The following is a 20746-nucleotide window of genomic DNA, read 5'->3' on the forward strand; positions in this document are numbered from 1 at the left end:
ACATGCATGCCAAATATGAAGTTGCTATCTTCAATATAGCAAAAGTTATTGCAAAATGTTAAAGTTGGCGCAAACAGACAGACCAACAGACCAACAGACAGACCAACAGACAGACCAACAGACAGGGCAAAAACAATATGTCCCCCACTACTATAGTGGGGGACATAACAAGCACCGCTTACTGGTTTGTTTAGATCAATTAACGTGTAATTGGAAACCCCACAAAGTCACGTGATCCTGCACCCTGGAATTGGTTATCAACATTTTCCAATTCACCTGTTACCTCTGATTCCAGTAGATCAGCTTACTGTTTAACAGGCATTATTTGTAGTAAAAGCTTACCCAAAAACTTTGGTTTCATTTTGCCACTTGTATTTCATTTTTAAAGTTGTTTTGTTTGTAAAATTGTGTAAATTAAAAAAAAATGAGTAAGATATCTATGTTAGGTTTCACATAATATTTGTTCACACATGCAGTCAATGACATCACATTAAATTTTAGTGGACATATTACATATGGTGTCCCTTCACTGACTGAAGTCATTTGATACTGTTTAAGAGATTACAATTATGTCTTCAGAAATGACATGATATGCTTGAGTGGTATACATGCACATTCTATTGCAGATATACAATAGACCTTCTGTTTAGTGAGATTTGTAATGCAATATGTCTCAAAATAGGAGACAGAAAATGTAAACATTCACATACTTCTTTTTTTCATGTTTACCTAAAAATTCATTACATGGTGATGTTACCTATTTCTTGCTTTTAGTAAGTTGTCAATTACTGATTTAGCATTAATTTAAAGGTTTTCATTACAATTATGAATGCTTCTACATGTAAATTCAAAAAAGTTTCTCTAAAAACTAGAAATTGCTATAAAGTTTGTCAATATTTAAGGGCAAACTTTTACTTATTTTGAAGATATTATTTGGATGAAATTGTGAAAAGAAAACAGTTGTGGTTATTTATGTTATTCTACAACTTATAAGACCGTCTGTGAATGTGCCAAGTCGTATTTTCACACTGCATTCAAAATCTGTTTAGATAACGTACATAAGTTGATCCAGTAAGTTTTCCCAAAAAGCAATTTGAGATCTATGAATTTTAATTGCCATGTTTCTGTATTATAAGCCAACTTCCTGGTCTACAGCTTTACTTCAGCCAACCAATAATAGCATTGAAATGATTATATTCACATGCTCCCAATATAGATATTATCAGAGCTAATAGGCCAACAAGAGCCAATTTTCCTAAATTACATCCATATATTTGATTGTACTTGATGTTTAATTGTTAATTAAAGCAATCTTAATTACAATGTCTGGTGTTCAAGACATCTGGTTTTATTAGTTGATATTAACTGTTAATTTGCAAAATGAAAAAGTACAATTGATTATTGTACACTATGATTTTGTCTAATTTTGTTTGCCATCTAAGGCCACTCTAAATTGATGTGCCGCACCTATTTTTTGAAAAATGGAAAAAAACAAACTGTAGTCGCTCGAAAACTCGATCGAGACGACCAGAAAAATGGCTTCCTGCGTGACCGTTTTAACAAATTGCGGTGAAAAGCTGCTGCAGCGAACCCTTATAAATATAAACATATCTGCTCCTTTCTGTGACTTATTTGATATGTTTGTTCACGTTCCAACATGCAACTATCAGCAGATACCGTTGAAGCATGCTCAATTTAACAACATAGGGAAACATGACGTAAGTTTTGTATGCATTTTCTTCATTAAATAGGCATATGGACGGTATTTCCCTATACATGTATGTAGGCAAATTTTTGCTATAACACAATTTTAAGTAAACAAAAAATAAACATACAATCATTAAAGGCTGGTTCTAAAAGAGTCACAGGGACAATGTTTTAGAAGTATTAAAATACATGGTTGACGGAACATGCTTTACAGCTTAGAGCTAGGTCCGTGTATTTTAGAAACATCAAAACAGATTTTTGAAATGTATATAATATATTTCAGAACAAGTATCGTTGAAAACGATGGATGCTCCCCGATGATGCGCTTTGTCAATCTATGTGTTAAAAACCACCTACAAAAATCTAATATTAGCCTCGGTGACCTTGACCTTGACCCCAAATGACATCAAGCGTCATCAAAAGGTAGAGGTGCATGCAAGGTACCTACATTGCCAAATATGTAAGAGATCGGTAAAGTATTGAAGGCTGTATGAGAAACTGTAACAAAACCGTGATGGAAAATCTATTATGAGCTCGGTGACCTTGACCTTGAACCCAGTGACCTCAAACCTCATCAAAAGGTAGAGGTCCATGCAAGGTACCTACATGCCAAATATGAAAGAGATCGGTACAGTAGTTAAGGCCCTATGAGAAACTGTAAAACAAGAGGGCCATCAGGCCCTAAGGCGCTCACCTGAAAGCCAAAGGCACTAGACTATTCTGAAAAAAATGCCAGCTGATTCATGAAGATTATTTTGGACCAAAAAGTGACTTTTAACATGTTTTTTTATATTTGACCTTGTGACCGAGTTTTTAAGCTCATATTACCCAGCTTCAATCTCTGGCAAAATTTCATTGGGACAAATGTTCTGACCAAGTTTCATAAAGATTGGCCAATAAATGTGGCTAATAAAGTGTCAACAAGTTTTCACTAAAGCCATATAAGGACAACTGCCCCCCCCCCCCCCCCCCCTGGCTACTATGTTTTTCAACAAACCATAACCATTTTCAAACTAACTCAAGCTATTGTAAGAACAAATGTTCTGATCAAGTTTCATAAAGATTGGATAATAAATGTGACTTCTAGAGTGTTAACAAAGTTTTGTAGTAAATAGCCATTTAAGGAAAAATGCCACGCCCCCTTGCGGCCATGTTTTTTAACTGATCTCAACCATTTTTGAACTTATCCCAGATATTATTAGTTCAAATAATCTGACCAAGTTTCATGAGCATTGGACCACAAATGTGACTTCTAGAGTGTTAACAAGGTTTTACCATACAGTAAAGCCATATAAGGAAAACTGCCCCGCCCCATGGCGGCCATGTTTTTCATTCAACTGGAACCATTTTCGAACTCATCCAAGATATTATTGGGACACATGTTTTGACTAAGTTTCATGAAGATTGGACTAAAAATGTGACTTCTAGAGTGTTAACAAGGTTTTACTATAGCCATATAAGGAAAACTGCCACGCCCCTAGCGGCCATGTTTTTCAACCAACCGGAACCATTTTCAAAGTCGTCCAAGATATTATTGGCACACATGTTCTGACAAAGTTTCATGAAGATTGGACTAAAAATGTGACTTCTAGAGTGTTAACAAGGTTTTACTATAGCCATATAAGGAAAACTGCCACGCCCCCTGGCGGCCATGTTTTTCAACCAACTGGAACCATTTTCAAACTCATCCAAGATATTATTGGCACACATGTTCTGACAAAGTTTCATGAAGATTGGACTAAAAATGTGACTTCTAGAGTGTTAACAAGGTTTTTCTATAGCCATATAAGGAAAACTGCCACGCCCCCTGGCGGCCATGTTTTTCAATCAATCGGAACCATTTTTGAACTCGTCCAAGATATTATTGGGACACATGTTCTGACAAAGTTTCATGAAGATCGGACAATAAATGTGACTTCTAGAGTGTTAACAAGGTTTTACTACAGCCATATAAGGTAAACTGCCGTGCCCCCTGGTGGCCATGTTTTTCAATCAACCGGAACCATTTTCGAACTCGTCCAAGATATTATTGGGACACATGTTCTGAGTAAGTTTCATGAAGATTGGACAATAAATGTGGCCTCTGGAGTGTGAACAAGGTAAATGTTGACGACGCACAACAGACAAAAGGCGATCACAATAGCTCACCATGAGCATGTTGTGCTCAAGTGAGCTAAAAAGCGTGACAGAAAATCTATTATTAGCCTCCGTGACCTTGACCTTGAACCCAGTGACCTCAAACCTCATCAAAAGGTAGAGGTCCATGCAAGGTTCCTACATGCCAAATATGAAAGAGATCGGTACAGTAGTGAAGGCCCTATGAGAAACTGTCAAAAATGCGTGACGGAAAATCTATTATTAGCCTAGGTGACCTTGACCTTGAACCCAGTGACCTCAAACCTCATCAAAAGGTAGAGGTCCATGCAAGGTACCTACATGCCAAATATGAAAGAGATCGGTACAGTAGTAAAGGCCCTATGAGAAACTGTATAAAAAAAATCGTGACGGAAAATCTACTATTAGCCTTGGTGACCTTAACCTTGAACCCAGTGACCTCAAACCTCATCAAAAGGTAGAGGTCCATGCAAAACATGGCAAATATAAAAGAGATCGGTAAAGTAGTGAAGGCCCTATGAAAAACTGTAAAAAAAGCGTGACGGAAAATCTATTATTAGCCTCCCTGACCTTGACCTTGAACCCAGTGACCTCAAACCTCATCAAAAGGTAGAGGTCCATGCAAGGTACCTACATGGCAAATATAAAAGAGATCGGTAAAGTATTGAAGGCCCTACGAGAAACAGTAACAAAAGTGTGAAGTAAGTAAGTAAGTAAGTAAGAAAGGAAGGAAGGAAGGAAGGAAGGAAGGAAGGAAGGAAGGAAGGGAGGGAGGGGGAGGGAGGGAGGGAGGGAGGGAGGGAGGGAGGGAGGAGGAGGGAGGAAGGAAGGAAGGGAAGGAAGGAGGGAAAGGAAGGAAGGAAGGAAGGAAGGAAGGAATTCCAAGGAAGGAACCTTCCTTCCTTCCGGAAGGAAGGAAGGAAGGAAGGAAGGAAGGAAGGAAGGAAGGAAGGAAGGAAGGAAGGAAGGAAGGAAGGAAGGAAGGAAGGAAGGAAGGAAGGAAGGAAGGAATGTAGGACAAACTGGCAACTACCGTAAAAACGCAGTCATAAGTCTACCCGGCTCATAGGCGGGGGGTATACTTGGTACCAAAATTGGAGATTTTGAGTATGTTAGCTCATAAGTCGAGTCAGAAATTTTCTGTTTACGAATTTCATAAACGGACGCCATTTTAAATGTACATGAAGTTGCGGTAGTATTCTATACATTGCACATGACGTCAATGACGCACTAGTTTCTCACTTATACCCAAACTCACGTTCAGCAGCACTGTTGTTATTTGAATCTCCGCAAACTCTATCACACGTATTTTAAATGCATTGTATAAGCCTGGCGTTTGCGTTTGTCAGGCATTTTCAAAGATTTATCGTAAGACCAGTTGTGTTTTTGTTTATCTAATTAATAAATGGTTGCACTCAATAATCCACGCTAGTAATTATCCACAAACTATTTTCCGCTTTTAATCCGATGAAACAATATTATCACTGTCATCCAATCTTTGTACTTTTAATCTGACTGTCAAAACAATTGATTAGTGTCTCGGTAAAACGTGTTTTTATAACAATGATTGACATACCCAAGAGACCGCTAACTCCACCTTTTTCTCTGAAACAGTTTCAAAGGCGGAGCTATACACGTGCTCAAGCACAATGGGACGATTGCAAGCGAGTTACAAACACGCGATTGGTTAAGCATATCGCTTCTCTAAACAAAGGAATCCAATTTTGTCGGCGAGAAAGGTGTTCTTTATGGCTTCTTGACAGGAAACGGCTTTCCTTTGATGACGTCAAACTGTCGATTTACACATATTGCGAATTTTCGCGAGACTTTAAATGATGTCCTTGATTCTTTGTTTACATGAACAGTAAAAAAACAACACCTGCTTACATGAAGACTTTGGATTAAATTATCAAAATAAAAACAAGAGTTATTGCAAACTGTGATTATATTAATTGTGAAGTATCAGTAAAAATACGACGTTTTGTTAGTCGTAAATCAACGATTTTTTTTCATACAACAACAACAACTTTTGCCGCGGGGATCAATCATCATCGAACTTCATTATTTTTTTAATGGAATTTCATTATTTTTTTCATGGACCACCTCATAAGTCGATACCGGTTTTTTAATCAAATTTTGGAGGTAAAAATTCTCGACTTATGACTGCGTTTTTACGGTATATGCTCCGCCGAAATTTTATTTCGGGGAGCATAAAAATATAATACCGTACTAGCCATCAATATGCCCCTTTTAAAATAAGGTATCGACAATGGTTTATATGCATGGCCTTTGTCTGGCTGTCTGTCATTATCATTTTGATGATTGTCCCTCTTCAGTGCTATTGGAACCTTTTCACAGCTTTCAACGTGGTATACCTTTTCACAGCTGTCACTATTGCAAACCTCGAACAAATATAAGCAGCAGTAGGTAGACATGTGTCCCTCACTTCAATGATATGGTTATATTTCATGGTCAAAGGTCATATGCAACTTACTCCTATAAATATGAGGTCGATATACATCGACCTCATATCGTTTAACGTCAATTTGCTGTAGCATCGTTCCGACATGAAATCATATCGGAAGCTTTAACAGCTGCAAATTCATATAAAAGCGCAGAATCTTCATGGAAAAGTTATTCAATATAAAAATATAAACATTATTTTACTTATTGCATTAGAAGATGTTTAATTAAAACTTACCAGTAATGCTATTCCTAATATGAAAACACTAGCTTTAGACTTGTGTTCTGCATTTTAAAGCGGGTATATAAAAAAAAAATTATATGTGTTTAATTGTAATATATTGATAAAATATGTTACAATAAGTTCACAAAATAGGCAAGAAAAATTATACATTAAAGCTGAATTTCATAAAATGCAGCAAAGACAATTTAGCGCCCCGGGCCGATAGTGACGTACATATTTTCCTACAATAACCGAAGCATTCGTCTTTGTATTATAAACCGTTAAACTACGAGGGGTGTTCCAGAAGTTCGTGGATTTTCGCTATAACTTATTAGTTTGCTGGTAAAAGTCAATGAAATTTACATATTATACAAACCAATTATCACAGACTTTATATATGAGCTAAAAATGCATGAATTCCATAAAGCCCATTTGAAACGCGTTGCCATAGAGACCTCAGTAACGACATGCGGCGCACGCGTGTATTTTATTATAAGTATGAGCGTTACGCGAATTTTAATTTGGTTTAAATGTCGTTGATAAACAGAATTTACGGCAAATTTCACGTTACAACGCATAAGTCCTCCTTATAGCCTGGATTTGACCCCTATGGACTTCTGCGTCTTCCCGGAAGTTAAATCACAGTTGCGCGGTATTCGCTTTGCAAGTAAACAGGAACTTACAGTTGAAGCAAAGCGAATCGTGTTGTCTTTTGACGCTGACTGGTATAGAGACACTTTTGACAAGTGGATTTCCCAACACATAAAGTGCATTTGCGTTGGAGGTGATTATGTGGAAGAGATTTGACAGTTGTTAACTTCACAACGTCATTGACGTTGAACAGAAACGTTACACGTGCGTCGGTGTGCGCATTGTGCACATGTTTAAATCTCTGATATATATTTATTATTTTATGTATTTCCATGATATTTGGAGAGTAGATTTGGAAAGGACGAAATATTCTTAACATGCTATTTGTTTGTCCATTTATGTTACCAAATGAAAGTTATAGCGAAAATCCACGAACTTCTGGAACACCCCTCGTAAGTTTAGATGCACATCGTACATGTATGGTATACATGCTGGTGAATTCGGCTGTACAGCCGTTTTCAATTTCAGAATTAAATATCTGGCTTATTTCGCATTTTTCGACACATGTTCTTCTTAACTTTTATTTTAATTTACATTGAAATATATATATAATAAGTTTTTAACACAGTTTATATAAATTCATAAATATTTGACAAAATCGTATATACCGGCTTTAAAGTTTAAGTGCTGAAACCTAATTATAGTGCATTTTTATTTGAAAAGTATGTAACTCATAGATATATTATTGCTTGTTTGTACAAAGATTCTTTTCTTTGTATAAGAATTGATTTGAATGTAAACTATAGCAGTTGCTGTTTAAACCTGTATCTCTTGTTAATGCAATATTTTTCTATCGAAATGTGATTTTTTTATTCTTCGCTCGCTCGAAAATTTTCCCGTTAAAAAAAAAGTTTTTTTGGGGGGTTTTCTGCTCGCCTCTTCAACTTTTTTTCAAAAAAATCCATAGACCAACAAATCACTTTGGAGTGGCCTAAAGTCTACAAGTAGATTTGACATGGTTGCAGATCATTATTATGTTAGTGCACAGCCTGAGATGCAGTTATAACCATTTTAATCACATGAAACCCACACATTGATTTGCTCCGCAAGCAAGTTTTATTTCACAACAATGCCGGTAACAAAAAATAGAAAACCCAATAGAAGGGGCGACATATTCGTTAAAGGAAGGGGAATAAAACTGGAAGGCCACCTCTGCTATTCTGCTTCAGCTAAATCCCTGTTATAAGCTTTTAACTTATACTTACATGGTAGAATATCTTTGTAACGATTTTTTCTAATATTGCATGCCTTTTTGCCTTCTTCGCTTGGCCACTGTTCATCCTCTCGCGCCTTAATACCCATTTCTCTAATTTCCTGAAAGATACAAAAGAATTCTCATTTGTTACTTTAACTCAATAATTTAAATTTACAGTCAAATAAAAATTGGTTCCAGTATTGTAGCTACATAATTTTATGTTCACATTAGCGAACTCCTGTACCAAACACTTGTAAAATTACAAGTAATAACAAGATTTCCATTGCACTAGAAGACGCCTAAAATAAAGCCTATTTGAGATATTTTTTAAAAATTCAATTGCTTTCTTATATTTTACAAATCACCTTCAATTGTGATCTTAACCTTTAACCTTGGTACATGGCTCTTGGTGAGTACCACTATCTCAGTGTGCTATAAACTTCATTCACATTAATTGAAAATCCAATTCATGGAAACAACTGCATTGTATCCTTTGACCTTTAAAGGGACCTTTTCACAGATTTTGGCATGTATTAAAGTTTTTCATTTAATGCTTTATATCGATAAATGTAAACATTGGATCTAGAAAGCTCCATAAAAAAATCAAGAATAAAATTAAAGAAAGAACAAATGTAACCCTCAACTGGGCTCGAACCACTGACCCCTGGAGTAGTCTACCGCTTAGACCACTAGGCCATCAGTGCTCATACAATGAGTGATGTATTTTATACTTTATATAAGCAATCCTCAACTTATCACAAAATATAACGACACCAAAAGAACTCTGCAAATTATTCAATTATTTCCTATTTCATCGCTCTATAACTTTCAGCTTTTTAAATCGTCAAAAGATGCATATTATGTATATTTTAAAGCATGGTAAATATTCAGTATTACTATTTCCTTACAAATATTGTAACTGCAGCGAAAATTTGCGAATCTGAAACATTTTTTTTTAATATTGTCAATTTACCAAAACGTGAGAATGTTTAATGTTTGTCAAATATTGCAAAACAAGAAACCGTCGGAGACGAGAGATGCTCCCCAAAGTTTTTTTTGTCACAATATTGCACTATATATTCAGATAAAAGGAAACGTCTTGAGTGTACAGTAGTTGGGGGGACAAGATTTTTTTTATAGAAAATTTCAAAGGGCCATAACACATGTGAAAAATCATCCGACCAGAACCAGCTGATAATATGCACATCTCCTCTTGGTAGTGAAGCTTTCCATAAAGTTTCATTGAATTCCGGTCATTAGTTGCTGAGAAATAGCCCGGACAAAAATTGTGCACGGACGGATGGACGGACAGACGAAGCGGTGACTATATGCTCCCCCCGAAATAAATTTTGGGGGAGCATAAAAACATTCATGCTGGACAATGTGATGCTCTGGACAGAGTGTTAACCGTGAAGTGTGACCCTCCACTTAAACCTATTGAACAATGCTTGTCAGTTCAGTCAGTTATTTTCAAATCAATCCATGCTGGAGATAGGTATGCTGCCAATTAATTACTTAATTTGAACCTTGAATTGTGATCTGAATCACAACACTCTGTACAGTCATGTTTATCCCATCTACAACATTATTTGAGTATAATCAATGCTGAAAAAAAGTCATGAGCAGATAAATTGCTTAAAATAAATTTTTTGCAACCTTTGACCTTGAAATTGTGGCCTGGACCTTTGACCGACAGTACAGTTCATACGTTTTCCCCAATTTCCCTGGCTACTCTGCGGGCACGCTTATGGACAGGAGGGATATTAAGAATGTCCCGCGATACGCGGAGTTTGCATGATGTGGGTCTCCGAGGTTAACAATCGGCAAATTGATAAGCCGACGTGGCGGCCCTCGGCGTTGGGCAACGCGGAGTAAATTCCGTGTTTAACGAGATAACAATCAATTTAACTTTTTTTGACTTCCTGATTATCAAATAAAATTACATTTATTACATATATATATATATATTTTATTTTTTTTCAATTAATGCCCTTAGAAATGTCCACCTGTTGATCGCGTTTCAAGCGTACAGCTTTAACACACTACTAACTAAAACTGGCCCCAACTTGGCAGTCACAGTGACCCGAAATAGCAAAATGGTTTCCAGATGATAACTCAAGAATGCTTATGCCTAGGATCATGAAACTTCATAGGTACATTGATCATGACTCGCAGATGACCCCTATTGATTTTCAGGTCACTTGGTCAAAGGTCAAGGTCACGGTGACCCGAAATAGTAAAATGGTTTCCGGATGATAACTCAAGAACGCTTATGCCTAGGATCATGAAACTTCATAGATACATTGATCATGACCCGCAGATGACCCCTATTGACTTTCAGGTCACTAGGTCAAAGGTCAAGGTCACGGTGACCCAAAATAGTAAAATGCTTTCCGGATGATAACTCAAGAACGCTTATGCCTAGGATCATGAAACTTCATAGGTAAATTGATCATGACTCGCAGATGACCCCTATTCACTTTCAGGTCACTAGGTCAAAGATCAAGGTCACGGTGACCCGAAATAGTAAAATGGTTTCCGGATGATAACTCAAGAACGCTTATGCCTAGGATCATGAAACTTCATAGGTACATTGATCATGACTCGCAGATGACCCCTAATCATTTTCAGGTCACAAGGTCAAAGGTCAAGGTCACGGTGACTCAACTTAGAAAAATGGTTTCCGGATGATAACTCAAGAACGCTTACGCCTAGGATCATGAAACTTCATAGGTACATTGATCATGACTCGCAGATGACCCCTATTGACTTTCAGATCACTAGGTCAAAGGTCATGGTGACTTGGCACAGTAAAATGGTTTCCGGATGATAACACAAGAAAGCTTACGCCTAGGATCATGAAACTTCATAGGTACATTGATCATGACTCGCAGATGACCCCTATTGATATTCAGGTCACTAGGCTATGTTAGCGTTTCCGATCGCCAAAATCGCCAAAGGCGATTGAATCTTTCAGCTGGCGATTAAAGTTTAAAATGTGAATGAAAATGGCGATTGCAAAAAAACCTGAAATTTCTCTATAAGTATATAATATAACCCACTTTTAAAGGGAACTCGGTACCGATTTCCACAATTGTAATCGCCATAAAAGCTCCAGGTGGTAATAAAAAGTCCACTGATAAAAGATAACCAGATGCCCTTATCGTATATTCAAGCCACATAACACAGTCATGTATGCTGACAGATGCATCACGGGAAATTTTCGGGTAAATTTCCAGTCGCCAAACTGTGATATTTAACGTCCAATCGGTTACGAGAATGTTTATGGAGGCGGAGTTATATAGCGATAATTATTTTTGATTGATGTCAGTCACAGAGTAAGCGTTTTTCGCAAATTTATTATCAATGAATCACAGTTGTAGCATCAATACGCGATATAAAACCGGTAAATAAAGCAGTACATTCAAGGCGGTTTCGGGTATCATCATCACACCTATTTACCGTACTCAGGGCTCGCGCTGTCGTTCGCCACTTGAGCCATTTGCGAAAATATTGAGAATTTGGCTCAAGAAAAATCCGATTTGCGAAAATGCTAAAATCTCGTAAAATTTCATTGAAAACAGCCGCCATTTTAACCCAAAACTGGTTTTCTATATTTTTCTCTTTGTTTCATTGAAAGTATTCGCAATTTGAACAGTGAACGAAAACCGGTCTGCACCTGTATCGAGACATGCTTGACCTTTGTCATTGAAGTGCACATGGTAGCTGGCCAATCCAAACTGAGCGCGCTTACACATGAAATGACGTTGTTGAATGAAACGTAAAAATGGGTGGAGCTTTGAATACACAGTTAATATTGTCGTCTGCAAACAAAATAGAGGCCGGTCGCAAATGTCGTATTATAAGATAAAAAATGAAAATAAGCGTGACAATAAATTAACTATTTCCAAGCTGACTATCGATCTAAATTAAAGAGTGATAATTTAATAATTAGTTCTATGTCGTTGTTGTTACAACTTTCTGCCGATTTTCGATTGAAATGAAAAGGTGTTAATTAATTAATTTGATCGTTTTACTCACACACTATGCTGACTAACAGCGGCGTATTAATCAAAGAACAAGAGGGCCATGATGGCCCTGAATTGCTCACCTGACTCATTAAGATCAGATGAAAACTATGACCTCTATTGTCTACACAATGTTTTTCTATGATTTGACCTAGTGACCTAGTTCCTGACTATCGATGACCCAAATACAATCCCAATCCAGATTTCATCAAGATAAACATTCTGACCACAGTTCATAAATATTGGATGAAAACTGTGACCTCTATTGTCAACACAAGGTTTTTCTATTTATTTGACCTAGATTTTTACCCCAGATGACCCAAATACAATCCCACCCAGATTTCATCAAGAATTCTGACCAAATTTCATAAAGGTTGGATGAAAACTGTGCTCTCTAATGTCTACACAAGGTTTTTCTATTATTTGACCTAGTGACCTAGTTTTTGACCCCAGATGACCCAAATAAAATCCCAACCCAGATTTCATCAAGATAAACATTCTGACCAAATTTCATAAAGATTGGATGAAAACTGTGACCTCTATTGTCTACAGAAGGTTGTTCTATTATTTGACCTAGTGACCTTGTTTTTGACCCCAGATGACCCAAATACAATCCCAAACCGGATTTCATCAAGATAAACATTTTGACCAAATTTCATCAAGATTGGATGCAAACTGTGACCTCTACTGTCTACACAAACAAATTGTTGACGGACGGACGGACGCACGGACACACGCAGGCACGCACAACGGACGCCGGACAAACCACGATCACATAAGCTCACAGTGTCACTTCATGACAGGTGACCTAAAAATATGTGTCGGAGATAAACATGAACAGTTGTGGTTAAAATCCCATAGAAACAAGGGCTGTTTGTAAAACATGCATGCCCCCCTATATGGGCTATAAGTTGTAGTAGCAGCCATTGTGTGAATACGTTTTTTGTCACTGTGAATGGTGGTGGTGGTGGTGGTGGTGGTGGTGGTGGTGGTGTAGTAGTAGTAGTAGTAGTAGTAGTAGTAGTAGTATTAGTAATAGTAGTTGTAGCAGTAGTAGTAGTAGTAGTAGTAGTAGTAGAAGTAGTAGTAGTAGTAGTAGTAGAAGTAGTAGTAGAAGTAGTAGTAGTAGTAGTAGTAGTGGTAGTAGTAGTAGTAGTAGTAGTAGTGGTAAAAGTAGTAGTAGTAGTGGCAGTAGAAGTAGAAGTAGTAATAGTAGACGTGGTGGTGGTGGTGGTGGTGGTGGTGGGTGGTGGTAGTAGTACTAGTTGTAGTAGTACTAGTAGTAGTAGTAGTAGTAGTAGTAGTAGTAGTAGTTGTGGTAGTAGTAGTAGAAGTAGTAGTAGTAGTAGTAGTAGTAGAAGTAGAAGTAGTAGTAGTAGTAGTAGTAGTAGTAGTAGTAGTAGTAGTAGTAGTAGTAGTAGTAGTAGTAGTAGCAGTAGCAGTAGCAGCATTACAAGACCAATACTTAAGAATGATCAAATGGGAAAAGGTAACATAGCACCAGCAGTAAATATGGGGCTCATTTACAGGTCAGATTTGGAATCTCTGCTGTAAAATGAGATTTTGAATGAATTAAAGGGAGGCAAATCTGTAATAAAAAGAACATGCATAAACCGTAGTTGTTTCCCTTGTTTGAACCATGCTAAATCCTTACAAGTTTGGAAAGAATTGGATGAAAAATTTGGACTTTATTGCATAAACACCATTTTCTCAATTCAAGGGGAGGTAATTCTGTACTTCATGGACCAATTTTTGTAGGGTTCGTGTCCTCATTGATATAAAGACACTGTGCAAATTTGGAAAGGATCGGACAAAAAATGTGGAAGATTTTTGAAAGTTTTCACAAAATAGGCAAAAACGAATAAACATGCAAAGTTCAACGAGCTCCTGCGGCCATGTTTTTTGACGAATCAAATTTCTTTGAACAACTTTTTCAGGGGAGCCCTCAAAGGTCATCCCTGTGAAATTTTTTGAAAATCTGATGAGCGGTTTCTGACAAGAAGATTTTTTAAGGTTTTTACCATATATGGTCATGGCGGCCATCTTGGTTATGTGATCAAATTTTTTTTAACAATTCTTTTGTCCCATGACCTAGGGATGCTCCACATGAAATTTAGTTGAAATTGGCTCAATGGTTTAGTAGAAGAAGATGTTTACAAATTGTTTACAGACGGACGGACGGACGCCGGACGCTGAGTGATCACAATAGCTCACCTCGAGCTATCCCTCAGGTGAGCTAAAAACGCGCGGTTTAATTGCAATAAAAGTTTAATTAAAGTTACGAATTTGTAACGCATAGGAAGACTAATTCATGTCGTCTACTATATAAATGGAAGTAACCACTTTGTCCGCACAGCTGCTAGCATGACTTCTTTAACCTTAAAGCGTCCTTTGGACGAAAATGAGTCTGAACAAACTAACAATAAAATTAAAAACAAAAAACTAGAGCATTCCAAGAGTCATGGAAAGTTGATAATAATTGGCTTCGCTTTGAAAATGAATCAAAATCAATGTACTGTGACCTATGCATTAAGGTGCAGAATTCCAACACGTTCATTGTAGGTTGCAATATCCTGAAAAAAGACCCGGTGACGAAACATGCAAAGTCTAAAGGTAAGATTTTGAAGATGAGAGGAATTTTAATTTGAAATTACTTTGAAATGCTATAGTCTAACTATATGTAAATATGCAGATTGACTATGTATTAAATTATTTTTGTATATTTTCAGATCACACTCATGCCGTCGATGCCAGCAAGCAGTAAAGCAGCAAAACAATGTATTTTGTGAATGAAATGTATGCTTGTATTTTACATGCCATTCATCATGTTGTTAAAAATGTGCTGTATGAAAATATCTCTATTACTATGAAAATTGTGATGTGATGTATATTATGATATGTGACATGTGCTTGTTGTCATTAAAAGAAATATGAAAAATCTTTAGTATTATATTGTTAATTGAAACACACGAAAACTGGTTGGCAATAGGCCCAAAACGCACCACAGACAATCTAGGATCCCAAAAATTTCCGGGATGGGGGGGGGGGCATGCCGGACACCCCTACATCTGAGTGGCTCAAACATTTTTTGGGCCAGCGCTAGCCCTGCGTACTGTAAACAATTATTAATTATGAGAAGTTAATTGCAATTGGTGAGCAGTGTAAATTTACTTACGGCGAGTAAGTTGTGAAAAACAAAACCCGTTAATAATTTGATGCGGTAACAAATTAAATCCAGTGCATGTATATTTTATCATGTCTATTTGTAGAACTGATTTACACCGTTTTTCTACAGCCACGTGATAATAACTATTCACTATGCATTAATACCAGTATGCATGTAGAACCCGTGTCATAAGAAAGAGCGCGAAATTATTGCTGTCGTCTGCAATGCCAAGTTCTACGCATGCAAAGCATGCTTTTTTAAAAACAGACAATGTGTAACTAAATAAAGCCTAGCCGCTCAGTACATGCAGTATTTAAGACTTACAAATTTACCGGTACGTTTGAATAAATTATATATTGCAACTATGGCAAAATATGTCAATTCAAGAATACATTGCAGTAAATGTATTTTTTCAAGAATCAAAAAGCACCAGACTACGGCAAACATTATTGGGAGAAGGGGGGGGGGGGGGCGAATAGGAGTTACGCAAGACCCAAACAATCAAAGACCAGGACATATCTGAAAGTTCTAACATTGTTTACCGTTTATGCCAGTGCATGAAAATAAATATAAATGAAAAGAAAAAAACATGAAATTATTTGATTTCAGGAAACAAATAATTTATTTAAATGTGACTTCATTGATAATTTAATACAGTCATTATTGATACCTATAGATTCATGATAATGATTATGTCGTTCATTGACCAAATAAGGTTATAATGTTGGTCGTCATCGTATTGCTGAAGTTTGGCTACAATTTTTTTCCTTAGCGCCAACCTAGACTAGGTCAAAGGTCAAGGTCATAGTGCCAAAAAACATATTCACACAATGGCTGCCACTTCAACTGACAGCCCATATGGGGGGCATGCATGTTTTACAAACAGCCCTTGTTATATTGGTTATAGTTGGAGCGTACAACAAGGGAAAGATCAAAACAATGTTGGAATGTTTTCCTTCTTTGTCTATATCGTTTGTGCAAGAATTTTGTGCGCAACATTCAAGCCCCGAATCAGACAGTTAATATCAACAGATTGCAATAATATTTACATACATGTGTAGATAATTCATTTCTCGATAATGTTCCGTAAGAATTATGTAATGATACTTTGAATTTTGCACGCCTGAGCAATTTTAATCCAACCACTATTCAAATTTTCAATATCTCTCGATTCACTTGCTGTTAAGATATTTGTTGATGAGGCACCCTCGATGTAAACCATGTGGTTTAAATGTGAAGAATAAATGGCGGAAAACACAGTTTGCGTTCGTCTGTTGTGAGCTCAGAGTGTTATATAGTAAAGCAATGTTATTATACTTTTCTGGATTAATTGAGCATTGTTGTTTTTTCTAAAGCGACAATTACAAATTTGCAAGTTCTGAAATAAATAGCATCTTTTGTTTGTATAAGACTGTCACTACCAATCGACCACCTGTGTTTCATGTGTAATTTGCATAGCTAAATATAATGACAAACATAAATATTGTATTATTAACTTACAAATTAATATTGAATAACGAAAATTACAACGCTGTTACAATTGAAAAAGTGTTTGTATCATATTGTCAAGCTTTTTAGACATGAAACGTTCCGCTACTCTTTGGACAACCCCTTACCCTGTATTCCCTCGAAAAACCATCTCCGGAAGGATCTTCTTCGTTTGTTAAATCATCAACATGCTTAATGAAATGGTCCAATGCATTGTGAAGACGAATTGAACTCTGGATTAAGCTGTCATCATCCATTTTGCAGAGAAATTATCGTACTTATAATCACATATCACAAATTGGGTACCTGTTAATGAGGAAGTTTTGTAAACTTAGCGTCACGTGACATCATACTTAATCACGGACAACGAACTATCGCAAAGATACCAAAACATTGAAAAGATCATCGAAAAAAACATTCTCCTAACAGAGTTGTCGTTCGTGCCTCAACATACATGAATGTAATGAACCGCCGTGTAAAAGAGTGCAAAAAAGACGTGTTGTGCTGAAGAGACACTAATATTACCTGTACAGTTTATCAGAACAAACCAAATATGAGCTTGATTGAATACTGAACATTTATATTTACAAACAATGTTTCATTACTTAATTAGGAATCCGGGTCCGTTCGCCCTAATTTCTGTTCGCCCTAATCCTGTTCGCCCTGGGTCCGTTCGCCCTAAATTTTATTATCAAAGCAGGGAAGCAATAAATATAACGAAATTTGTTATCTTTTTAACATTTTAATATATAAATGACAACTTAAGCTACAAACTTGCCTACATGTGTGAAAAATCAAGACGGCGCTCTTTAACGTGTAAGCGTGTTTGTAACAAAGTCGTCAAAGGCCAGTAATTTTCTCTTATTGTTTATTATATTAATTAATGAAAACTTTATGTTACACCTTTACATTAATCAATACATATGTACATGAAACAAATACATTGAACAGAACAACAATACAGAATAAAGTATAATACAATGAATTAACACATTATGCAACACATTTACATTAATCAAACCATACATATAAATCTTACAAATGTGTACATGAAACAAATACAGTGTACAATGAACACAACACACTATGTAACAGCTTAACACATGTCTTAACTTTTCATTCACTCAGAGGGTCCATACAAGTGTAAAACAGCCTTCAAAAAGGTGGAAGTGGACACTTCACCATTCGAATACTTTGTGCAGTATTCTTCCAGGCGTGCTTTGACGGTTGATGAACGCTGCTCACGCTCCAGATCGGAAGACTGCACGCTGATGTCCACCATCTCGGCTTCCTTGCGCAGGGCTGGTACCAGCACGTAGACGGGCACTGCGCCATGATGTGCCTGGCTGTTGAGTCGATGATGCCAGCCTGAAATCAATGCAAACATGATTATTTAACAAATTCAATGGCAAATTGAAAATAATTGTATAATAAAATAAAATAAATCAATTGTATAGTGCAATTACCTTCTACATCATTATTTGTTCTAATCGGACGCCTGAAGACGCTCCAATCTTCCACCCGAAAGATGGCGTTGTTTATCCATTGACGGTTGACGTAGTCCACTAGCTGCGTTAGTTGGACGGAGTTTGCACGGGCCTGAAGCTGGTGGAACGTCTCGGTTATGTGTCCGGCAGGCAGGAACGGCAACGCCATCAACTGCCGAACATACTGGCGGATGGCCTGGTTGTTTCGGGAGGCGGTGGCTAGGCATTTGGAGAACGTTTACATAATTTACGAAATTGGCCTTTAAGTTGCGCTGCTTACCATTTTAATATTTATATAATTAAATAATAATAATCTTAAACCTTAATGTATTTATTATAATTGAACATTTTCTTTGAGGCCAATTTCTACACAATTTAAAATATACCGCTCTGTTTCATTTACATAATTTATATTTATTTACTAAATCATACCCTAATAATCATATTAAAGATAATTTCTAAAAAAACTAATAATAACAGTTCTGTTTTATAATCATGATTTATGCATGCATCAATATTTAGTATACTCTTTAGGATAATAGTTTCAACTTAATAATCATATTCTACATAACTAATTTCTATATGATTTAGTAATTGTTCTCAATGTTAACTATATTAGGTTAATACGACACTCAATCAATAAATTAACACAGACCGTTATCTCTTTAATCTCTTAATTAATCGACAACGATCAATAAAGGCCAGTTGCTACTTCACACAGCGCAATACATGCGAGAATTATTGAAAGTTGATCAGTTTAGTAAATTGAATATTGATGATGTTTTTATTGAGATTTAATTATGTTTATATGAATTTTAAATTTATTTGCCTATGCAGGGATCGACAAGATTACAAGAAATTAGATAATCCGACAGACGGTGGTTATATATTGCTGAATGAAAGAACCATAAACAACGCAAGAAGTTACACTCAAAATCTCATAATCTTAATGATTATAATACACATATTAATGTACAAATAAATTATAAATTTAATATATACATCTTATATAAAATAATAATTGATGCACTTTATATTGTGTACATTATAATTTAGAGTTTACATACTCACCAGTTCCAAATAGTTTATTATAAATGATTATAGCTAGTAATAATGATAAAATAATAAAAACTTAATAGTTATATTTTATTTAGATGTTTTTATTATATACAATTGACAAATTAAATTAAACTAACCAGTTCCACAAAGCCGATGCTGCCAACGTTCACAAACGTCGCATGTAACCGCATGTTGTCTAGGTCGTACCTCCAAATTGCACGAAATGCACAACACATTATCCATTTTTGAAATAATAGAACCAGACATTTAAGCTCCATTTTATATACTGGGATAATTCACAGTTAGGTTATTCCGAACATATCAAACAAAAAAGTATTACCGAAATATAAAAGACGGCGCTCTTTAACTTGTAAGCGTATTTGTAACAAAGGCCAGTGATATTCCCTAATTGCTTATTATATTAATTAATGATGAAATCTAAGGTAAAAACTTGCTTACACGTGTGAAAAATCAAGACGGCGCTCTTTAACTCGTAAGCGTGTTTGTAACAAAGGCCAGTACTTTTCACTAATTGCTTACTATATTAATTAATGAAAACTTAAGGTTCAAACTTGCTTATATGTGTGAACAATCAACTGTTCATACCCCGATATGCAAATGATAATATAGGGCGAACGAACCCAGGGCGAACGGACCCAGGGCGAACGTGTAACTAGGGCGAACGGACCCGATACCCTTAATTAGTTTAACTATAATTTTCACTTCAAAACGTAACCTCGAGTGTCCGTTTTGTACTATTTTGACGCATATAACAACACAGAAATACATAAAACAAAGCACGAAAAAGTACCCTTACTGACTTGTATATAGTTCAACATTTTTTGAGATCGATTGCAAAAAGCTTGGTTCACAATCGTCGTGTCAATATGTTTGCGTCCACCCGTGCATGTTTGAACTTCAATTTCGGCAATCACCATTCATTTTTTCGACGTAGCTGTTTAAAGTCACTTTTGACCTTACCTGACCTTTGTAAGTGTCCAATAAAATTCAAAGAAAATTTCCCGCGGCTAGACACACATGAATACACTTCATTTATTCCATTGGCTGATTTGAGCATACCACCAGAACATTGGTCTCACTTCCTTGTACTAAAACACCCAGATACCCATGCGGTGTATGCGCTGATGCCGTCGTGGACTTTGG

General features: G+C 36.4%; 2 protein-coding genes across 2 annotated transcripts in view; both read right to left on the reverse strand.

Annotated features, from left to right (window-relative positions):
- LOC127831560 (tyrosine-protein phosphatase non-receptor type 12-like) overlaps nucleotides 1-17393 on the reverse strand; it is a 77964-nt gene extending 60571 nt beyond the window's left edge. The window contains exons 1-2 of the mRNA XM_052356540.1: nucleotides 17165-17393; nucleotides 8365-8473 (exon numbers count right to left, since the gene is read on the reverse strand). Of these exons, the coding sequence (XP_052212500.1) occupies nucleotides 8365-8473; nucleotides 17165-17293 (238 nt within the window). The 5' untranslated portion in view covers nucleotides 17294-17393. The remainder of the gene's footprint in view (nucleotides 1-8364; nucleotides 8474-17164) is intronic.
- A 694-nt stretch (nucleotides 17394-18087) lies between these two features.
- Nucleotides 18088-19910, reverse strand: LOC127832698 (uncharacterized). The gene is made up of 2 exons (XM_052358333.1): nucleotides 19720-19910; nucleotides 18088-18404 (listed from the first exon to the last, which is right to left on the reverse strand). Exons 1-2 carry the CDS (start codon nucleotides 19847-19849, stop codon nucleotides 18157-18159), a joined length of 378 nt encoding a protein of 125 aa, XP_052214293.1. The 5' UTR covers nucleotides 19850-19910; the 3' UTR covers nucleotides 18088-18156.
- Nucleotides 19911-20746: the final 836 nt, after the last annotated feature.

This window comes from Dreissena polymorpha, chromosome 5 (genome assembly GCF_020536995.1).
Source record: "Dreissena polymorpha isolate Duluth1 chromosome 5, UMN_Dpol_1.0, whole genome shotgun sequence".
NCBI classification, from domain to species: Eukaryota; Metazoa; Mollusca; class Bivalvia; order Myida; family Dreissenidae; genus Dreissena; species Dreissena polymorpha.